Source organism: Thamnophis sirtalis, unplaced genomic scaffold, assembly GCF_051295495.1.
Source record: "Thamnophis sirtalis isolate CommonGarterSnake01/CBP01778 unplaced genomic scaffold, rThaSir2_p1.2 scaffold_2, whole genome shotgun sequence".
Classification (NCBI taxonomy): Eukaryota; Metazoa; Chordata; class Lepidosauria; order Squamata; family Natricidae; genus Thamnophis; species Thamnophis sirtalis.
This window is the reverse complement of record NW_028261382.1, coordinates 33,292,909-33,312,020: the sequence shown is the minus strand read 5'-3', so window position 1 is coordinate 33,312,020 and position 19,112 is coordinate 33,292,909. Positions and strand designations below refer to the sequence as shown.

Sequence of the window (19,112 nt, the reverse complement as noted above, 5' to 3'; positions counted from 1 at the left end):
CTCCCATCACCTCCCTGCTTTTTCTCTTCTCCTCTCAGCGGGCAGCCCACACCTCCAGCCACCCTGGACGCCAACGTCAACACGCCACTGTTGGCCCATGAGGTCTTGGAAGATTATGACGCGCTGACGGACAAGGACCCTCGGCTCGTGGAGAAGGAATATTACAGGTACGGTTTCCATTTCTCTTGAAGACCCGAGAATGCCGGGTTCTGCCAAGGGAGGCAAGTTGTTTTGATGCGCTCGCTCAAGGTGCTAGTCCTCATCGTCAGCAGCTAATGCCCACTCTTCTAGATCTGGCTGGTCTTCCTCTCTCCCCCTTTTCGCGGTTTGATGACGAATAACACAAGCCGGTCGGTGCTTTTCTCCAACCTGTCATGTATTAAGGGAATCAGTGGGGTTCGATTCAATGAAACATATGGGAGATCAGCCGTGGATTATGGGCTGTAGGAAGATTAAAAAGCAACCAAGATAAATGCATTGGCCAAACCTTTCTATATCTGTTGCGGCCCGTCAGTGGAGCTGGCAGCAGCGTCGGACAGTGAGGAGGTTGGGGAGGAAGATGGGCCAGTCCTGGAGTCTGGGGAAAGCTCGGAGGAGGGCTCTGTGTCGGAGGCAGAGAGGGGGCTGAGGCCGTCTGGCAGTTATCAGCTGCCTTCGGAGTCAGAAATCAGTGAGGCAGAAGAACAGCTGGAGCCTGTTCCCAGTGTGCACATGCGCAGAGTTGCCAGACGAAGGGAAGAGCTAAAGAACAGAGGTCGACATGGGAGTAAGGCCACAGGTGGACGGTGAATGGCCCCTCCCAGAGGGAATAAAAGAGGAGCGAAAGGGGAGTGGAGTTTGCAGGAGGCAATTAGTTCGCTTAATTGATTTGTGACTCTCTGAGACTCCTTGCCAAGTTTTGCAGAGATCGGCCTGGCAGCTCTCCAAGCCAGATAAGGTCTGTGACCGTAAATCCTCCCTGGAAAGACTTTGCTGGATGGGAATGGGCTAAATTCACAATAAATTAACAAAAAGGGTTTTTGTCGGGACCAGGAGTTTGCTTCAGGCTCTTGGGAACCCCTCGGTCAGGACAAAACCTTGGCAGGAAAGCTACATCTCCAAAAGAAGATCTCTGGCTCCAAAGAAACTTTTTAAGTCATCAATATTTTCTCAGTTCCGGCTGTTTTTCTCAACTTCCCTTCTTCTCTCCCGACCACATAATTACTTGCACTTTTTTAAAAAAAATATCCTTTCACTTCAGCTTGCCTGTTGCCTGACTTGAGCTGGCATTTTGCAGAAGGAAAAGGAATTGGCAGATCCGCTGGGTTGCTCTTATACGGCAGAATATTTGAGGGTCTGCCCTCAACAGTTTTTCCCCGAACTCCATCACTCTGCTAAACAAATAATTCCCTCACCACTGTCAAACTCTTTACTAAGTCTGCATTACTATTACTATTAGTCTTCTCATCGTTCCTATCACCCATCTCCTCCCACTCATGACTGAAAGGACTGTAACTTTCTTGCTTCTGTCCTTACGATTTATACTGATTGTTTCCTACTATGATTTGATTGCTTATTTGTACCCTATGGCTTTCATTAAATGTTCTACCTTATAATTCTTGATGAATGTATCTTGTCTTTTTATGTACACTGAGAGCATCTGCACCAAAGACAAATTCCTTATGTGCCCAATCACACTTGGCCAAGAAAAATTGTTCTGTTCTATTCTATTCTATTCTATTCTATTCTATTCTATTCTATTCTATTCTATTCTATTCTATTCTATTCTATTCTATTCCATTCCATTCCATTCCATTCCATTCCTTTCTATTCCTATTCCATTCCAATTCCAATTCTATTCTATTCTATTCCATTCCAATTCCAATTCTATTCTATTCTATTCTATTCCATTCCAATTCCATTCTATTCTATTTCTTTCTTATCCTGTCCTGTCCTGTCCTGTTATGTTCTGTTTTATTCTATTCTATTCCATTCCATTCCTTTCCGTTCCATTCCATTCCTTTCTATTCCTATTCCTATTCCAATTCCATTCCAATTCCAATTCTATTCTATTCCATTCCAATTCCAATTCCAATTCTATTCTATTCTATTCTATTCCATTCCAATTCCATTCTATTCTATTTCTTTCTTATCCTGTCCTGTCCTGTCCTGTTATGTTCTGTTTTATTCTATTCTATTCTATTCCATTCCATTCCATTCCATTCCATTCCATTCCTTTCTATTCCTATTCCTATTCCATTCCAATTCCAATTCTATTCTATTCTATTCCATTCCAATTCCAATTCTATTCTATTCTATTCCATTCCAATTCCATTCTATTCTATTTCTTTCTTATCCTGTCCTGTCCTGTCCTGTCCTGTTATGTTCTGTTTTGTTCTATTCTATTCCATTCCATTCCTTTCCGTTCCATTCCATTCCATTCCTTTCTATTCCTATTCCAATTCCAATTCCCATTCCATTCCTATTCTATTCTATTCTATTCTATTCTATTCTATTCTATTCTATTCTATTTCTTTCTTGTCCTGTCCTGTCCTGTTCTGTTTCGTTCTGTTTTATTCTATTCTATTCTATTCCATTCCTTTCCATTCTATTCCATTCCTTTCTATTCCTATTCTATTCCTATTCCTATTCTTATTCCTATTCCATTCCAATTTCAATTCAATTCTATTCTATTCCATTCCAATTCCAATTCTAATTCCAATTCTATTCTATTTCTTTCTTGTCCTGTCTTGTTCTATTTTGTTCTGTTCTGTTCTATTCCATTCCATTCCATTCTAAGAAGAGGGCAGAGTCGTCAATGTATTCTCCAAAGCACCTGAGGGCAGAAGAAGAAGTAATGGATGGAAACTTATCAAGGAAAGATATAAAATGATTTGAGATTCCTGAAAGAGGGCAGAGAAGAGCAACAGAGATGATTTGGGACTGGATGCTAAAACATATGAGGAACAGTGGCAGGAATATCTAGTCTAACAAAGAGAAGGACTGGGGGTGACATAACAGCTGTCTTCCGATATCTCAGGGGCTGCCCCAAAGGAGAGGGAGTCAAGCTATTCTCCAAAGCACCTGAAGGCAGGACAAGAAGCAATGGGTGGAAATTAACGAAGGAGAGAAGCAACCTAGAGCTAAGGAGGAATTTCCCAATATGGGGAACAATTAACCAGTGCCTCCAGAAGTTGTGAATGCTCCAACACTGGAGGCTTTTAAAAAGAGATTGGACAACCACTTGTCTAAAACGGTATATCGGGTCTCCTGCTCAAGCAGGGGGTTGGACTAGAAGACCTCCAAGGTCCCTTCCAACTCTCTTATTCGGCATTCTGTGTTTAAAAGACATTTAGTTTCTCTCTGATTCACGCTTTGCCTTCAGCCCATTCTCTTTGGTTCCTATTCTCTCTCCCTCCCTCCCCCCCAGGACACTTGGAAACCAGAGTCTCCTCCTTGCCTGCTTCGCCGCCGTGTTGGGGAATTTCAGTTTCGGCTATGCTTTAGTGTACACCTCACCCGTCATACCGGCTTTGGTGAAATCTCCTCCAATCCCCAACTTGCAACTAACCGAGGTTACCGCTTCCTGGTTTGGGGTAAGTAGCCTAAATTGAGGAATCCAGTGACACCCAATGGAACTCCAAATGCCCAGTTAAGAATTGAGACAGGCATGCCTCAAATTCAAGTAAGAGCCTGGAAGATGATGATCATTTATTGGCTTAAAATGCATTTCTTTCCAGAGGGACTGTCCCCACTAGTGTTGACTGACAATTTCCCATCCCTCTGGAAACAAGCAATTGATCACAAGCTGGGCTCTTATGGGCTCTCACCATTATTCTTAATGTCCCTAGGCTTTGAGCAAGCCTAGGGACATTAAGAATAATTAATAGAATGAGGGACATGGAGTTCCAAGAAGAACTAAATAGGTTGCCTCTCCACAGTAGGGACAGAATCAAACAGGGTGTGTGGGAATTGGCAAGATACCTAAATGACCTGATCTCCCCAAAACAAAGAATAGCTTTCTTCAGAGCCAGATTTGACATTCTTCCTTCAGCACTCCTGCAGGGCAGGTATAAGGGAACACCTATAGCAGAACGGGTTTGCATATGTGGTAAAGGAGAAGTGGAAGGACGGAAGGAAGGAGGAAGGGAAAGGAAAGGAGGAAGGAAGGAAGGAAGGAAGGAAGGAAGGAAGGAAGGAAGGAAGGAAGGAAGGGCAATAGCACTTAGACTTATATACCGCTTCAGAGTGCTTTTACAGCCCTCTCTAAGCGGTTTACAGAGCCAGCCTCTTGCCCTGCAACAATCTGGGTCCTCATTTTACCCACCTCGGAAGGATGGAAGGCTGAGTCAATTTGGAGCCAATCAGGATCGAACTGCTGGCAGTCAGCAGAATTAGCCTTGCAATACTGCATTCTAACTACTGTGCCACCATGGCAAGGAAGGAGGAAAGGAAAGGAAAGGAAAGGAAAGGAAAGGAGGAAGGAAGGAAGGAAGGAAGGAAGGAAGGAAGGAAGGAAGGAAGGAAGGAAGGAAGGACAATTGCATTTAGACTTATATACCGTTTCACAGTGCTTTTACAGCCCTCTCTAAGTGGTTTATAAGAGCCAGTCTCTTGCCCTCAACAATCTGGGTCCTCATTTTACCCACCTCGGAAGGATGGAAGGCTGAGTCAATTTGGAGCCAATCAGGATCGAACTGCTGGCAGTCAGCAGAGTTAGCCTGCAATACTGCCTTCTAACTACTGCACTACCATGGCAAGGAAAGAAGGGTGGAAACAAGGAGGAAAGGAAAGGAAAGGAAAGGAGGAAGGAAGGAAGGAAGGAAGGAAGGAAGGAAGGAAGGAAGGAAGGAAATAAATCAATAGCAGACTTATGTACCACTTCACAGTGCTTTACAGCCCTCTCTAAGCGGTTTATAGAGTCAGCATCTTGCTACTCCAACGATCCAGGTCCTCATTTAAACCTCGGAAGGATGGAAGGCTGAGTCAACCTTGAGCTGGTCAGGATCGAACTCCTGGCAATGGGCAGAGTTTAGCTTGCAAGAGTCCATTCCAACCCCTGTGCCGTGATCGCGCGGCCTTCCCCCTTGACCCTCCCTCCCCTCTTTCTGTCTTCTAGTCCGTCTTCACCTTAGGAGTCGCTGCGGGTGGGCTGTGCACCATGTACTTCAACGACCGCCTGGGGCGCAAGATGAGCATCATGTTCTCCTCCCTCCCTTCTGTGATTGGGTTCTTCTTGATGGCCAGCGCCCACGAGGTCTGGATGCTCTTGGTTGGGAGGCTTCTGACAGGCTTCGCGGGAGGAGTCACCTCGGCTGCCATTCCAGTGAGTATGGCCCTCTCCCCATAGGTCCTTCCATGGAAGATCTCGAGATCATTGACATTCCTTCAAGGAACTTAGGGATGATTCAAGAGTGCTAATCTTGTGATCTAAGAGGGATAGATCCCAAGGGAGGAGCATGGGAAATTGTTCAAAAAGTCAATAAGAGTTGAAATACTTATGAATGAAAATTAACCAGAGTTTCTAATCACTATTACCAATTTTGTTGTATTTAAGTACAATGACAATAAAGATTATACTTATACTAGTAAACTCAAAGTATTGACCACAATGTAAATATAATGGTGATATGAACTATTAATAATATTACAAGTGTAGTATTATTACACTATTACAGAAGTTAAAATCGATAGGGAGGCAATGGAGAATGGACAACTACAGAGGCTAAATATGAATGCCAATACAGAAGGCTGTATAATTATTTTATATTGTTATGTTTGTTTGTTTATGTGTGTGTGGTTTTTTCCCTATTTTTAAAGGTAAAAATGTTTAATAAAAGCTTTTAAAAAAAGAGTTGAAATACTTAAAAAGGGCAAGAGATGACGGATAGATACAGAATACCTCAATATGGGACTTTTGTCTTACTAAAAACAGAGCTAGAAAATGAAAACTGGGAAAATGTCATTAAGTATACTGTGTGACATGATATAAGTTACTATAATTGGTATGTATATGTAAATGTTAGAAGTTGAAAGACTACTACTATGCATTCTTAAAACGTAACGGGTAAGAGATGATGGATAGATACACAATACTTAATATGGGATTTGTCTTACTAAAGATTAGAAAAGAGAGCTTGAAAATGGAAACTGGGAAAATGTCATTAAGTATTAAGTATACTGTGTGACATGATATAAGTTACTATAATTAGTATGTACAGTATATGTAAATGTTATAAGTTGAAAGACTACTGCTATCCATACTTCCCTTCCCTTCTTCCCTTCCCTTCCTCCTTCCTTCCCTTCCTCCTACCTTCCCTTTTCTTTTCTTTCCTTCCCTTCCCCTCCCTTCCCTTCCTTCTTCCTTTCCTTTCCTTTTGTTCCCTTCCTTCCCTTCCCTTCCCTCCTTCTTTCCCTTCCTCCTACCTTTCCTTCCTCCTACCTTTCCTTCCCTTCCCTTTCCTTTTGTTCCCTTCCCTTCCTTCTTCCTTTCCTTTCCTTTTGTTCCCTTCCCTTCCTTCCCTTCCCTCCTTCTTTCCCTTCCTCCTACCTTCCCTTTCCTTCTTCCCTTTCCTTCCCTTTCCTTCCCTTCTTCCCTTCCCTTCCTCCTTCTTTTCCTTCCACTCCCCTCCCTTATTCCTTCCTTTCCTTTCCTTTCCTCTCCTCTCCTCTCCTCTCCTCTCCTCTCCACTCCACTCCACTCCACTCCACTTCTCTCCTCTCCTCTCCACTCCACTCCTCTCCTCTCCTCTCCACTCCACTCCACTCCACTCCTCTCCTCTCCTCTCCACTCCACTCCACTCCACTCCACTCCTCTCCTCTCCTCTCCTCTCCACTCCCCTTCCTTCCTAGGATTTCCTCTTTTTCATCCTGTAAAAATCCGCTTTTTCTTACCTAACTGTCAAAAGGCCCATAAGTATCTTGGGAAGGTGATGAGCTCTGGCTCACAAATGCCTTGATTCCCACAACAGAACCACTTATTATTATTTTTTTAAGAAATCTTTTTGGCTTCTACCAGGTCTACATTTCCGAGATCTCCCACCCAGGAATCCGAGGGGCATTGGGCTCCTGTCCTCAAATCATGGCCGTTTTGGGAGCCCTCTTCCTTTATGCTTTAGGCAAGTACTGAGCCGCTTTTCACCGCAGTTGTGACGTTAGTGACACGGTCGTTAAGAGAGCGTTGGTTTTAGCTTTGGCTGTGTCTTCTCCTCACCCTAGGTCTCAAGGTGCCCTGGCGTTGGCTGGCCGTCGCCGGAGAAGTCCCTGTTCTCCTCATGATCTCGCTTCTCTTCGTCATGCCTGACTCGCCGCGCTTCCTGATTTCGAAGGGGAAGGAGGACGAGGCGCTGCGCGCACTCCGCTGGCTGAGAGGCAAGGATGTGGATTATTTGTGGGAATTCGAGCAGATCAAAGCCAGCGTTCGGGAACAGGTAGGCTCACGTTAAAGGGAAAACGGCAGGGAGTTAACCGATACCGTATTTTTCGGAGGGTGAAAATTTGGGTGCGTCTTATACACTGAATGTAGCCCCACCCACCCATTGGCTTCTGCCTCCCAGCAATTTACCTCCTTGTAGCAAACGGGGAAAATGGGGCTTGCTGAGGCTGCAATAGGCGATAGCAATCCCTGAGCCTGAAACAGCTGATGATCGGGAGGCCCAGGCTGAAACTGAAAGTGAAAGTTGCTGTATGCAAATTGCTGGGAGGCAGAGGCAGAATTTTTTTTCCTCGTGCTAATCAGGCTGTTTGCTGTTTGCCGCAAGGAGGTAAGTCAATAACTATAAATGCCTATAGAATATACAAATTATTAGACTTATTTTTTAAAGACTGCTTTATTATTGTTCTAGACAACAAAATGAGGGAGCTTTTTAAAAAATAAATACTTGATCGGAAGAGGCCCAGTGTGATTGTATCTCCTTTTAAATAGCAGAGAATAACGTATACTTCCAGAAATCCACATCAATTTTAACAGCCTTTGTACAAGTGTAGCCTGAAATGTAACAGATATACAAACAGTGTATATCCTCTGTACTGTTTGCTGTTTGCTGCAAGGAGGCAAATTGCTGGGAGGCAGAAGCAGATTTTTTCCCCTTTGTTTTCCTCCCCAAAAACTAAGTGCGTCATACTTCGGAGTTGCCACGGAGTTTAGGGTGTGAAATGGTTCGGTTCAGCCAGTTTGTATTTCAGGAGTCCTTGGTGTCCTCTCAAATGGGTTATCTGCTTGCAGACGTTTCATCACCCAGCTAGGTAACATCATCAGTGCTAGTGAGAGCGACTTGCTCCCTGTTTGGATAGAGGAGATCTGAGCTTGGTTGTTTTCTTGTGTAGATGTATCACGACCGAAGGAGGTAACCTCATCAGTGCTAGGTTTTGTCCATCAGACTGAACGTAGTTGGTAAGGCAGGGGTTGAAGGGGAAGTTACCTAGTTGGGTCATGAAACGTCTTCAAGAAAACCACCAAGCTCAGAGAGCATCAAGGATCCCATATTACTTCCTCCTCCTCCTCCTCCTCTTCTTCTCTTTCCCCTTCCTCTTCTTCTTCTCCTCCTCCTTTTCACAAACTCCCTCCTTTTTAGCACTGATGATGTTACCTAGTTGGGTCATGAAATGCCTTCAAGAAAACCACCAAGCTCAGAAAGTATCAAGGATCCCATACTACTTCTACTTCTGCCCCTCCTCCCCCTCCCCCTCTTCCTCCTCCTCCTCCTCCATTTCCTTCTAGCACTGATGATATTACTTAGTTGAGTCATGTAACGTCTGCAAGAAAACCACCAAGTTCAGGGACACCAAGATGCCCACAGTCGTCGTCGTCTTCTTCTTCTTCTTCTTCTTCTTCTTCTTCTTCTTCTTCTTCTTCTTCTTCTTCTTCTTCTTCTTCTTCTTCTTCTTCTTCTTCCTCTTCCTCTTCTTCTTCTTCTCCTCCTCCTCCTCCTCCTCCTCCTTCTTCTTCTTCCTCCTCCTTCTTCTTCTTCCTCCTCCTCCTCCTCCCAAGCTCAGAGAGCACCAAGGACCCCGCAATTCAACCCAGAGCTCCAAATATTCTTTTCCATTTGACTTTCTCTGTGTTCCTCCAGAGTCAACCCATCACTTGGACAGAGGTTAAAAAGCCACACATCATCAAGCCCATTGTCATCACTTTGGCGATGAGGTTCCTACAGCAGCTTTCAGGAGTTACTCCGGTCCTCGTTTACCTGCAGCTGATATTCGACAGCACGGAGGTGATACTGGTAAGCCCACCTGGAGAGCCGGGGACGCCAACCGTAGCCACTTCTAAGGCTTGTGGACTTCAACTCCCAGAATTCCCCAGCCAGCATCACTGTTGAAGAGCCGCAGGTGTTAAAGATGCCAAAGTTGGATCTCTCCTCCTCCTCCTGCAGAGGGTCCATGACACTTTTTCAATCTAAAACACACAAGGTGTCACCGTTTCCTTCGTCCATATTCAAGATTGGCCCCCAAACAGCAGGTCATGTAATGCAAAAAAAACCCCAAAACAAACCCATTTTCCCTCCCAATATTTTCACGTCCCGTGTTGTGGGCTGCCGGCAGTCAGAGCACCTGGCAGCAAAGTCAGAAAGTGAGGAGGTTGGGGAGGAACGTGGGCCAGTCCTGGGGGCTGAGGAAAGCTCAGATGAGGGCTCTGCGTCGGAGGCAGAGAGGGAGCTGGACAGCAGTGAGGCAGAAGAACAGCTGGAGCCTGTTCCCAGTGTGCGCATGCGCAGAGCTGCCAGAGGACAGGAACAACTAAGAAAACAGGGTCAACTTGGGAGTAAAGCCACACCTTGGAGGTGATTGGCCCCTCCCAGAGGGAACAAAAGAAGAGCGAATGGGGAGGGGGCTTTTGCAAGAAACAATTTGTTCCTTCGTTTGTTTCAAGAGTGGAAAGTTCTGTTTGTGATTATAAGAGTTAAATGCCAAGTTTTGCCTTGCCCTGCTGTTTGGAAGCTAGTTATCTGGCAGCTCTCCAAGCGAGATAAGGTTCGTGTTGATAAACATTCCTTTGAAAGACTTTTGTTATGTAGCCTTGTTGACTGTGAATGAAAGGAATTCACAAGTCCTGTAAATAAAAGGGGTTTGCAGGGACCCAGATTCTACTTCTTGCTTTCTAAAGAAGCCAAGATCAATACACCCCCTCCTCTTATAGGTTTATAGGTTTATTAAACTTATATGCCGCCCTATTCCCAAAGGGATTCTTCCTAACCTCTCTCTGCCATACTATATTACATTTTTCTCTAGGTTCAATCTAAAGGAAAGATAGCTCTACCTCTTCCTTTTTAAAAAAAATAAAAAAACTTGGCAGAAATAAGTCTTTTTCAGAGCATGTGAAGCTTTCCCAAATAGAGATCACTTTTATTGTTGTTTTTCGGTACACCCAACGGCACACATTAAAAAGGGGCAGGTTTTAGACTTGAATGAATGAATGAATGAATGAATGAATGAATGAATGAATGAATGAATGAATGAATGAATCAACCAATTTGATTGACAGCTCACAGCCATTATTGTGACTTTACAGGCCCCTAAATATGATGCTGTTATCGTGGGCAGCGTCCGCTTAGCCTCGGTCCTGGTGGCAGCTTTCTCAATGGATAAAGCTGGACGAAAGATTCTTCTCTACATCTCGGGTATGGGTTTTGTAGTCCTTCCTTTTACACACACATATACAGATAGTCCTCGATGTACCATCGCAATGGAAACCAGAATTTCCATGGCTAAGCAAGGCAATAGTTAACTGCCCGATGTCGCAAAGCTTTTGCCCTGCACTTACGCAAATCCCTGCGGTTGTTAAATGAATCACACGGCCATTAAGCAAATCCGGCTCCCTCCCATGGACTTTGCCTGTCGGGAGCCGGCTGGGGAGGTCTCAAACAGAGATCCCGTGAGCTCAGGACGGCTGCAACCGTCATAAATATACCCCAGTTTTGATCACATCACCGCAGGGAATGCCGCAGCGGTCGTAAGCGCGAGGACGGTTCGTAAGTCACTTTTCACAGTTCCATTTCAGCTTCAAAGCGTCACTAAATGAATGATTATAAGCCAAGGACTCCCTGCAGAGGCGAGGGTGGATAATTCAGGGATAACGATGTTGCAAAAGAGATTTTCTCTGTTGGTTTTGAGATGTTGTCTTCTGCTGTGGCCCACCAGCAGCCAGGAGAGCTGGCAGCAGATTCGGACAGTGAGGAGGGTTGGGGAGGAAGATGGGCCACTCCTGGAGTCTGGGGAAGGTTCTGAGGAGGGCTCTGGGTCGGAGGCAGAGAGGGGGCCAGGGCCGTATGCAGGTTATCAGCTGCCTTCAGAGTCAGACATCAGTGAGGCAGAAGAACAGCTGGAGCCTGATCCCAGTGTGCACATGCGCAGAGTGGCCAGACAAAGGGAACAGCTAAAGGACAGGGGTCGACTTGGGAGTAAGGCCACAGGTGGATGGTGAATGGCCCCTCCCAGAGGAAGTAAAAGAGGAGCGAAAGGGGAGTGGAGTTTGCAGGAGACAATTCATTCATTCGGTCGTTAGATTCCTTTCAGGAGTGTGAAGATCTGTCCGTGAATCTCAGAGACTCTGTGCCCAGCCTTTCCTTGCGCAGCACCTCATTTGGGAAAATATTGACATGGCAGGTTTCCAAGCTAGATGAGGTCTGTGGTCATAAATACTCCTTTGAAAGACTGTTTGCCAGGCCTTGGCCTGAATGGGAAAGAGAGGAATTCACCTTCGTTTAATAAAAGGGGTTTTGTCGGGATTAGGATTCTGCCTCCTGCTTTTTGGAGAAGCCTAGATCAGAACAGTTTCCTTCCCTTTCTTTCCTAGCTTGCCTCATGCTCGCCTCCAACCTGACGTTGGGTTTCTACATCCGCTTCATCCCTCAACTTCTCCATAATTCGTCAACGCTGGCGGGGAATGGGACCCACGTGCATCTCGGCGACACCTCCATGGCGGGTCTCACGGTGATTCCTCTGGTGGCCACCATGTTCTTCATCATAGGTAGGCTGGGGAAGGGCTGGTGGCCAACTTTTGGGCTCCAGATCAACTTTCTGGAGCTCCTCTGGGGTTTGGCCAGAAGACGATCAGCTGTAGAAGAGACTGCAGAGGGATGTTTTCCAAGAAAATATGGTGAGTTTAGGCATAGATACGGTTTTGGGACAATCAGCCTCTCAATTTCTCTCAATAGAATAGAATAACAGAGTTGGAAGGGACTTTGGAGGTCTTCTAATCCAACCCCCTGTTTAGGCAGGAAATCCATAGAATAGAATGGAGTAGAATGGAATAGAATGGAATAGAATGGAATGGAATGCAATGCAATGCAATAGAATACAATACAATAGCAGAGTTGGAAGGGACCTTGGAGGTCTTCTAGTCCAACCCCCTGTTTAGGCAGGAAATCCATGGAATGGAATGGAATGGAATAGAATAGAATAGAATAGAATAACAGAGTTGGTAGGGGCCTTAGAGGTCTTCTAGTCCAACCCCCTGTCTAGGCAGGAAATCCATAGAATGGAATGGAATGGAATAGAATAGAATAGAATAGAATAACAGAGTTGGTAGGGGCCTTAGAGGTCTTCTAGTCCAACCCCCTGTCTAGGCAGGAAATCCATAGAATGGAATGGAATGGAATAGAATAGAATAGAATAGAATAACAGTTGGTAGGGGCCTTAGAAGTCTTCTAGTCCAACCCCCTGTCTAGGCAGGAAATCCATAGAATGGAATGGAATGGAATAGAATAGAATAGAATAACAGTTGGTAGGGGCCTTAGAAGTCTTCTATTCCAACCCCCTGTTTAGGCAGGAAATCCATAGAATGGAATGGAATGGAATGGAATAGAATAGAATAGAATAACAGAGTTGGTAGGGGCCTTAGAGGTCTTCTAGTCCAACCCCCTGTCTAGGCAGGAAATCCATAGAATGGAATGGAATAGAATAGAATAGAATAGAATAACAGTTGGTAGGGGCCTTAGAAGTCTTCTATTCCAACCCCCTGTTTAGGCAGGAAATCCATAGAATGGAATGGAATGGAATGGAATGGAATGGAATGGAATGGAATGGAATGGAATAGAATAGAATAGAATAGAATAGAATAACAGAGTTGGTAGGGGCCTTAGAGGTCTTCTAGTCCAACCCCCTGCTTTGGCAGGAAACTCTATACCCATGATGGCGAACCACAGGTGGCACGCAGAGCCCTGTCTGCGGGCACCCCAGCCGTCGCTCCAGCCCAGCGCCACCGCACATGCATGGGTGCCTCCCGCCAGCCACCTGTTCTTCGGGTCTGTTCCGCACATGTGCAGTAGGTGGGGGCTTTCCCAATCTCTGCAGATGCCCCCCAGCAGGCTTTCCTTTCTCCTCCATTTCTTCCGCCTGCACCAACCTGGAAACCAAAACAGGGTGCTGGGTGGGGGGAGGCACATGCACGGGGGATGCAGTGGTGGGGTGCATGCACCCTCGCATTGCATTTTGGGGATTAGGGCACGCACACATGCCTTGGGCCCTCAGCACCAAAAAGGTTAACCATCTCTGCCCTCCGCCACTTCAGACAAACATCTATCCGACCTCTTCTTAAAAACTCCCAGTGTTGGAGCCTTCACAGCTTCTGGAGGCAAGTTGTTCCACTGGTTAATTTTTGCTACATGGATCTGATAGATCGGATTTGAAAACTTCAAATCGTCACTCAAGGAATCGTTTTTAAGTCAAGGATTAACTTAATTTCTCCGCTGCTCCTGATTTCTTTTTTGTTGTTGTTTTCATTTCAATGGTTCTTCTTCTTCTTCTAGGCTACGCCATGGGTTGGGGTCCCATCACATGGTTGTTGATGGCGGAGGTCCTTCCCCTGAAGGCGCGAGGAGTGGTCTCGGGTCTGTGTGTACTTGTCAGCTGGTTGACTGCCTTCGTTTTGACCAAAGTCTTTCTGTTGGTTAAGGTAAGAACACGGTGAAATCTATACGGAAAGGGAAAGGTTCCCCTTGCACATCTGTGCTAGTCGTTCCCAACTCTAGGGGGCGGTGCTCATCTCCGTTTCGAAGCCGAAGAGCCAGGGCTGTCCGAAGACGTCTCCGTGGTCACGTGGAGGGCATGACTCAACGCCGAAGGAGCACCGAACGCTGTTCCCTTCCCACCAAAGGGGATCTCTGTTTTGCTACTTGCATTTTTTACCTGCTTTCAAACTGCTAGGTTGGCAGAAGCTGGGACGAGTCACGGGCACTGTTCCCTCTAAGGTGCGCGGCTGCGCGGGCGCGCACGTGGCAAGAAAACCCCGCGCAGCAGTTTCTAACTGCCGCGCAGTGATTTCTGCCAAAGCAAACGTGGAGAAGTCCTTTGCAGGCAGCTAGAACTGGCCGTCCGCAAAGGACCTCCGCAGACTTGTTTTGATGAGCACGGAGTGACTGACGGTAGTTTGTGCCGGCCGCGGCCGCTCAAACTAGCACCAGTCGCCCCTGTGTTCAGCAAAGCAAGCCCGGGGAGATCCTTTGTGGGCGGCCAATCCTAGCCGCTTGTTCCCGGCGCTGCGGCTGAAGTAACCCCCCAAAGCCCCTGCCGCCACCAGAATATCTGCCTCCTCCTCCTCCTCCTCCTCCTCCTCCTCCTCCTCCTCTAACAGCACTGGATTTGCTGCCCGACGCCGCGGCTGAGATGAAGCCGCCAAAGCTCCCGTCAGCAGCACCCCCGCCTCCCCCTCCACGCGGAGCACCTGAGCTGGCCCGCACGGTATCCCTCCCCCTTCCTCCTCTGCCGTGCTTTTGAGGAGTTAGTAGAAAGGCGGCGGAGGGGGCGGGAGCAGGAGAAAAGGCCTCATGTCTTCTCAAAAGCACGGCAGAGGATGAGGCGGCAGCAGGGGGTAAATGCGGTGCCCAGCTCAGGTGCTCCGAGCGGAGGTGGTGCCAGCGGGAGCTTTGGCAGCTTCACGTCAGCCGCAGCGCCGGGCAGCAAATGTGGTGGTCCTCTTGGAGGAGGGGGGGGAGGCGGCAGCAGTTATTCTGGGGGGGGGCGGGGCTCGTCGGCATCTTCAGCGGCAGCCCTGCCCCCTGTGAAAAAAACCCGAAGATGGAGCAGATCCACGCAGATGACGTCGCCGCAACATGACTGGAGGAGGAATTCTGGGAGTTGAAGTCCACAAGTCTTAAAGCTGTCAGGTTTGAAGATCCCTGTGTTTTTTTCCCCTAAAGGGTTATGGGTGCAAGGATCTTGTAACTTGACAGCTTTAAGACTTGCATGCTTCAATGCTAGAGTTCCTGAGCCAACATGACTGGAGGAGGAATTCTGGGAGTTGAAGTCCACAAGTCTTAAGCTGTCAGGTTTGAAGATCCCTGTGTTTTTTTTCCCTAAAGAGTTATGGTGCAAGGATCCTGTAACTTGACAGCTTTAAGACTTGCATGCTTGAATGCCAGAGTTTCTGAGCCAACATGACTGGAGGAGGAATTCTGGGAGTTGAAGTCCACAAGTCTTAAAGCTGTCAGGTTTGAAGACCCCTGGTTTTTTTTTTTTTCTAAAGGGTTAGGGGTGCGAGGGTCTTGTAACAACAGCTTTAAGATTTGCGTGCTTCAAAAGCCAGACTTTCTGAGCCAACATTTTGGTTGCTAAGCAGGAGCGTTGTTAAGTGATACTGATATTATATAACACTTTTAATTAAGCGGGTACCTTGAATAAACATAACTTTGAGTTTCAAATAATACTGATTTCGTTGTTGTCTTAGGGGACATCTGTTAAAATAATTCAGATGCTCAGGCATGAAAATATGCCGCTCAAACACTCACACTGCTCACACTGAAAAAAAATTAGAGGGAACATTGGTCACAGGAGCTCCCTCCATTACACGGCGCTAGGGATTCGAACCGCCGAACGGCCGACCTTTCTGATCGACAAGCTCAGCGTCTTAGCCACTGAGCCACCGCAAAATCTATAGGTTTAATCATCTCCTTTCATCCAGGGAACAACTGGAGCCAGTCTTTCATATTTAAGCGGACTTGGTTTATACTTGGAAAAGAGACCACTGTGAAATGCCCAGATAGTAGGCTTATCAGGGAAAACAAAACAGCCCACAGAGGAAAATATCTGTAGCTTAGAATTGAAATGTGGAATCCTTAGTGATCTCTGAGCTTGTTGTTTTCTTGTTCCCCAGCTAGGTAACATTATCAGTGTTGGTGAGTGGGGTTTGTCCTCTGTTTATATACAGTTTACATACAGATAAACAAGGATTTACACCAGACAAACAAGCAAGGAGAAAACAATGTTATTTAGGAGGGAGTTACTATAGAGAAAATCTCACCCGGCCAATCCTGTTGTATATAAAGAGGGAGCAAACCCCACATTCACTAGCCTTGATGGTGTTACCTAATTGGATCATGAAACGTTTGCAAGAAAACAACCCAGATCAAAGCGATTGTATATAAACAGGGAGCAAATCACACTCCTTCCAGCACTGATGATGTTACCTAGTTGGGTCATGAAATGTCTGCAAGAAACTAAGCTCAGATCTACTGTATAAAAACAGGGAGCAAATCACACTCCTCCTAGCACTGATGATGTTACCTAGTTGGGTCATGAAACACCTGCAAGAAACTAAGCTCAGATCTACTGTATAAAAACAGGGAGCAAATCACACTCCTCCTAGCACTGATGATGTTACCTAGTTGGGTCATGAAACACCTGCAAGAAACTAAGCTCAGATCTACTGTATAAAAACAGGGAGCAAATCACACTCCTCCTAGCACTGATGTTGTTACCTAGTTGGGTCATGAAACGTCTCCACAAGAAAACAAGCTCAGAGAGCACCAAGGACTCCACACAGTTAACTAAGCCCTAATGGAGTTCGTCTCGTTTTGTTTTTATTTATTTATTTTGCCGATACTTTTTTAATCCGATCATCTCAACAGTCCGTTTGTTCTATTTCGCAGGAAAAATACGGTCTGGAGGTGCCCTTTTTCTTCTTCAGCATCATCTGCCTCATCAACCTCTTCTTCACCTACCGCATCCCCGAAACCAAAGGGAAATCCTTGGAACGGATCGAGTCGTATTTCCGCACAGGTCGGAAATCATTCCTGGAATCCTTCCGGCGCCATAGATGAGCCCAGCAACCCGACTCTGGATGCTGAAAGCAGCCCCTTCCGAGGGACATCAGCCTGTGGCTACATCTCCTCTCTCTCTCTGTCTATCTCTCTCCCCCGTGAAAACCGGGAAGGGCCTCAAACCAACGCCCTGTGCATCGCTGGCTGAACCGTTAATAATAACAATCCGAACAATTCCAAGCAGAACGAGCAATTCTGCATCTGGATCCCATCGTCGCTGGCGGCCAAGGCTGGCTTGGATGGTCCCTTCCCAGCTGCAAATACTCTGGGAAAACACACTCCCCGGCTTAACCTGCCTCGTTGCTAAGAATGGCGGATCGCCGTGGTTTAATGATAAGCGTAAAATATGAAGTATGAGCAGGTTAGTTGTTTTTTTTTTTAAACTCACAGATGCCCGATTCTTTAGATTTGGTCCCCAAGAGAAGAAAAAATGTGGGGAATTTAAGGCTCTAGAGGGCAATTCGAAGGAATATATTCAAAGTGGTTTGTAGGTGGCTTTATTGGTTATATTACAGCTCTAACTTATTTGTATGCGTGTTCCTTTCGATGCTTTCCACCTCTGAGAAACATGGGTGAAAGGCAGGGGATTCAAATTCAAATTTAATGAATTTATATGCCGCCCAATCCCGAAGGACTCCGGGCGGCTTACAGAAATACAACTCTAAAAAGGATAAAAATTAAAAATAGAGAAGAAAAGCAGATAAAAAAAAAAAACACATCATGCACTCAATCTAGGGGTTCCACCACAAAACCACGTTCGACTAAAGCGCGCTCGATGAAACCGTGTAGCTGACGTCATCACAGTGCGACGAAAAAAGCACGCTGCGAACGCTAACATTAACCCCTAAACCTAAACCTAACCCCCCTAAACCTAATCCTAAACCTAACCCTTAACCTAACCCTAAACCTAACCCTTAACCTAATGCTAAACCTAACGCTAACCCTTAACCTAACCCTTAACCTAACCCTAACGCTTACCCTAAACCTAACCCTTAACCTAACCCTAAACCTAACCCTAAACCTAACCCTAAACCTAACCCTTACCTTAACATGAATTGGCTTGCTTTCAAAGCGCTATTTAAAGCGCCCTTTTTTCTCCGCGGTCACTGTTGTCGCCCTGCTGATGACGTCAGCGACGCGGTTTAATCGGGCGCGCTTTAGTGGAGCGCGGTTTTGTCGTGCCACGAATCTAGGCGGGGCTGGACCTCATTCATGAGGTCAACAGCCCCAGGCTTGCTGGAATAGCCAGGTTTTAGTAGCCTTTCGGAAGGCCGAGAGAGTGGGGAGGCTCCGGATCTCTACGGGTACGTCGTTCCACAGGGCTGGAGCAGCTACAGAGAAGGCCCTCCCTCGAGGAGTCGCCAGCCGACATTGTCCGGTCGACGGCACCCGGAGGAAGCCCATCCTGTGAGATCTTATCGGCCGTTGGGAGGTATGTGGCAGAAGACGGTCTCGCAGATATCCGGGTCCTAGGCCATGTAGGGATAAAACGCAGGCAGTTCTCGACATACGACATAAGAATCAGGGCCCAGGATTTCCGATGCTAAGCGAGGCAAACTGTAAACTGAGTCGCGCCGGATTTTGCGAACCCCGGTTTTTGTTGTTGTTTTTTAAGCAAATCACTGTGGTTGTTAAGTGAATCGGGGGGCCGTTCACTGAACCCGGCTTCCCCTGCCATCTTGGCTCGTCGGAAGATCGAAAAATCGTGACACTTCAGGATGCTGCAGCTGTTGTAAATAACACGCCAGTTGCTTGAATGTTAATCCCACGGCCGTGTTGGAATGATGCGATGGTTGTAAATGCGAGGACCAGTCATTGGTTGCTGTTGTAACTTCAGGCAGTTGTTAAACGGACTGTCGTAAGCTGAGGAGTGCCGGAACCGGCTTTGTTTTAAACTCAAGAGCAATAGAAGAAGCGTTAGAAGTGCCTTGGGTTAAAAATTCCAGAGAATTTCCACCCGCTCCCAAGTTTTTCAAGCTATTCTTCGCAGATCCTTCCCAAAGAATTTAACAAAGAGGACTAGAAACTTAGAAGTTTTTTTTTTAATGTTGTGGAAGGAATAGGAATGAAGTAAGCACTCATAAGGGGGAGCCTTTA

General features: G+C 46.4%; 1 protein-coding gene across 1 annotated transcript; it reads left to right on the top strand.

Moving 5' to 3' along the window:
• SLC2A6 (solute carrier family 2 member 6) lies at positions 1–17,701 on the top strand (the record flags this gene model as incomplete). The annotated part of the gene is made up of 10 exons (XM_087703655.1): positions 1–167; positions 3,410–3,575; positions 5,099–5,305; positions 6,998–7,097; positions 7,198–7,409; positions 9,051–9,203; positions 10,490–10,598; positions 11,774–11,947; positions 13,728–13,873; positions 16,845–17,701. Coding segments are annotated over 10 exons (1,605 nt in total), but the record flags the coding sequence as incomplete, so codon positions are not given.
• Between the last annotated feature and the right edge of the window lie 1,411 nt (positions 17,702–19,112).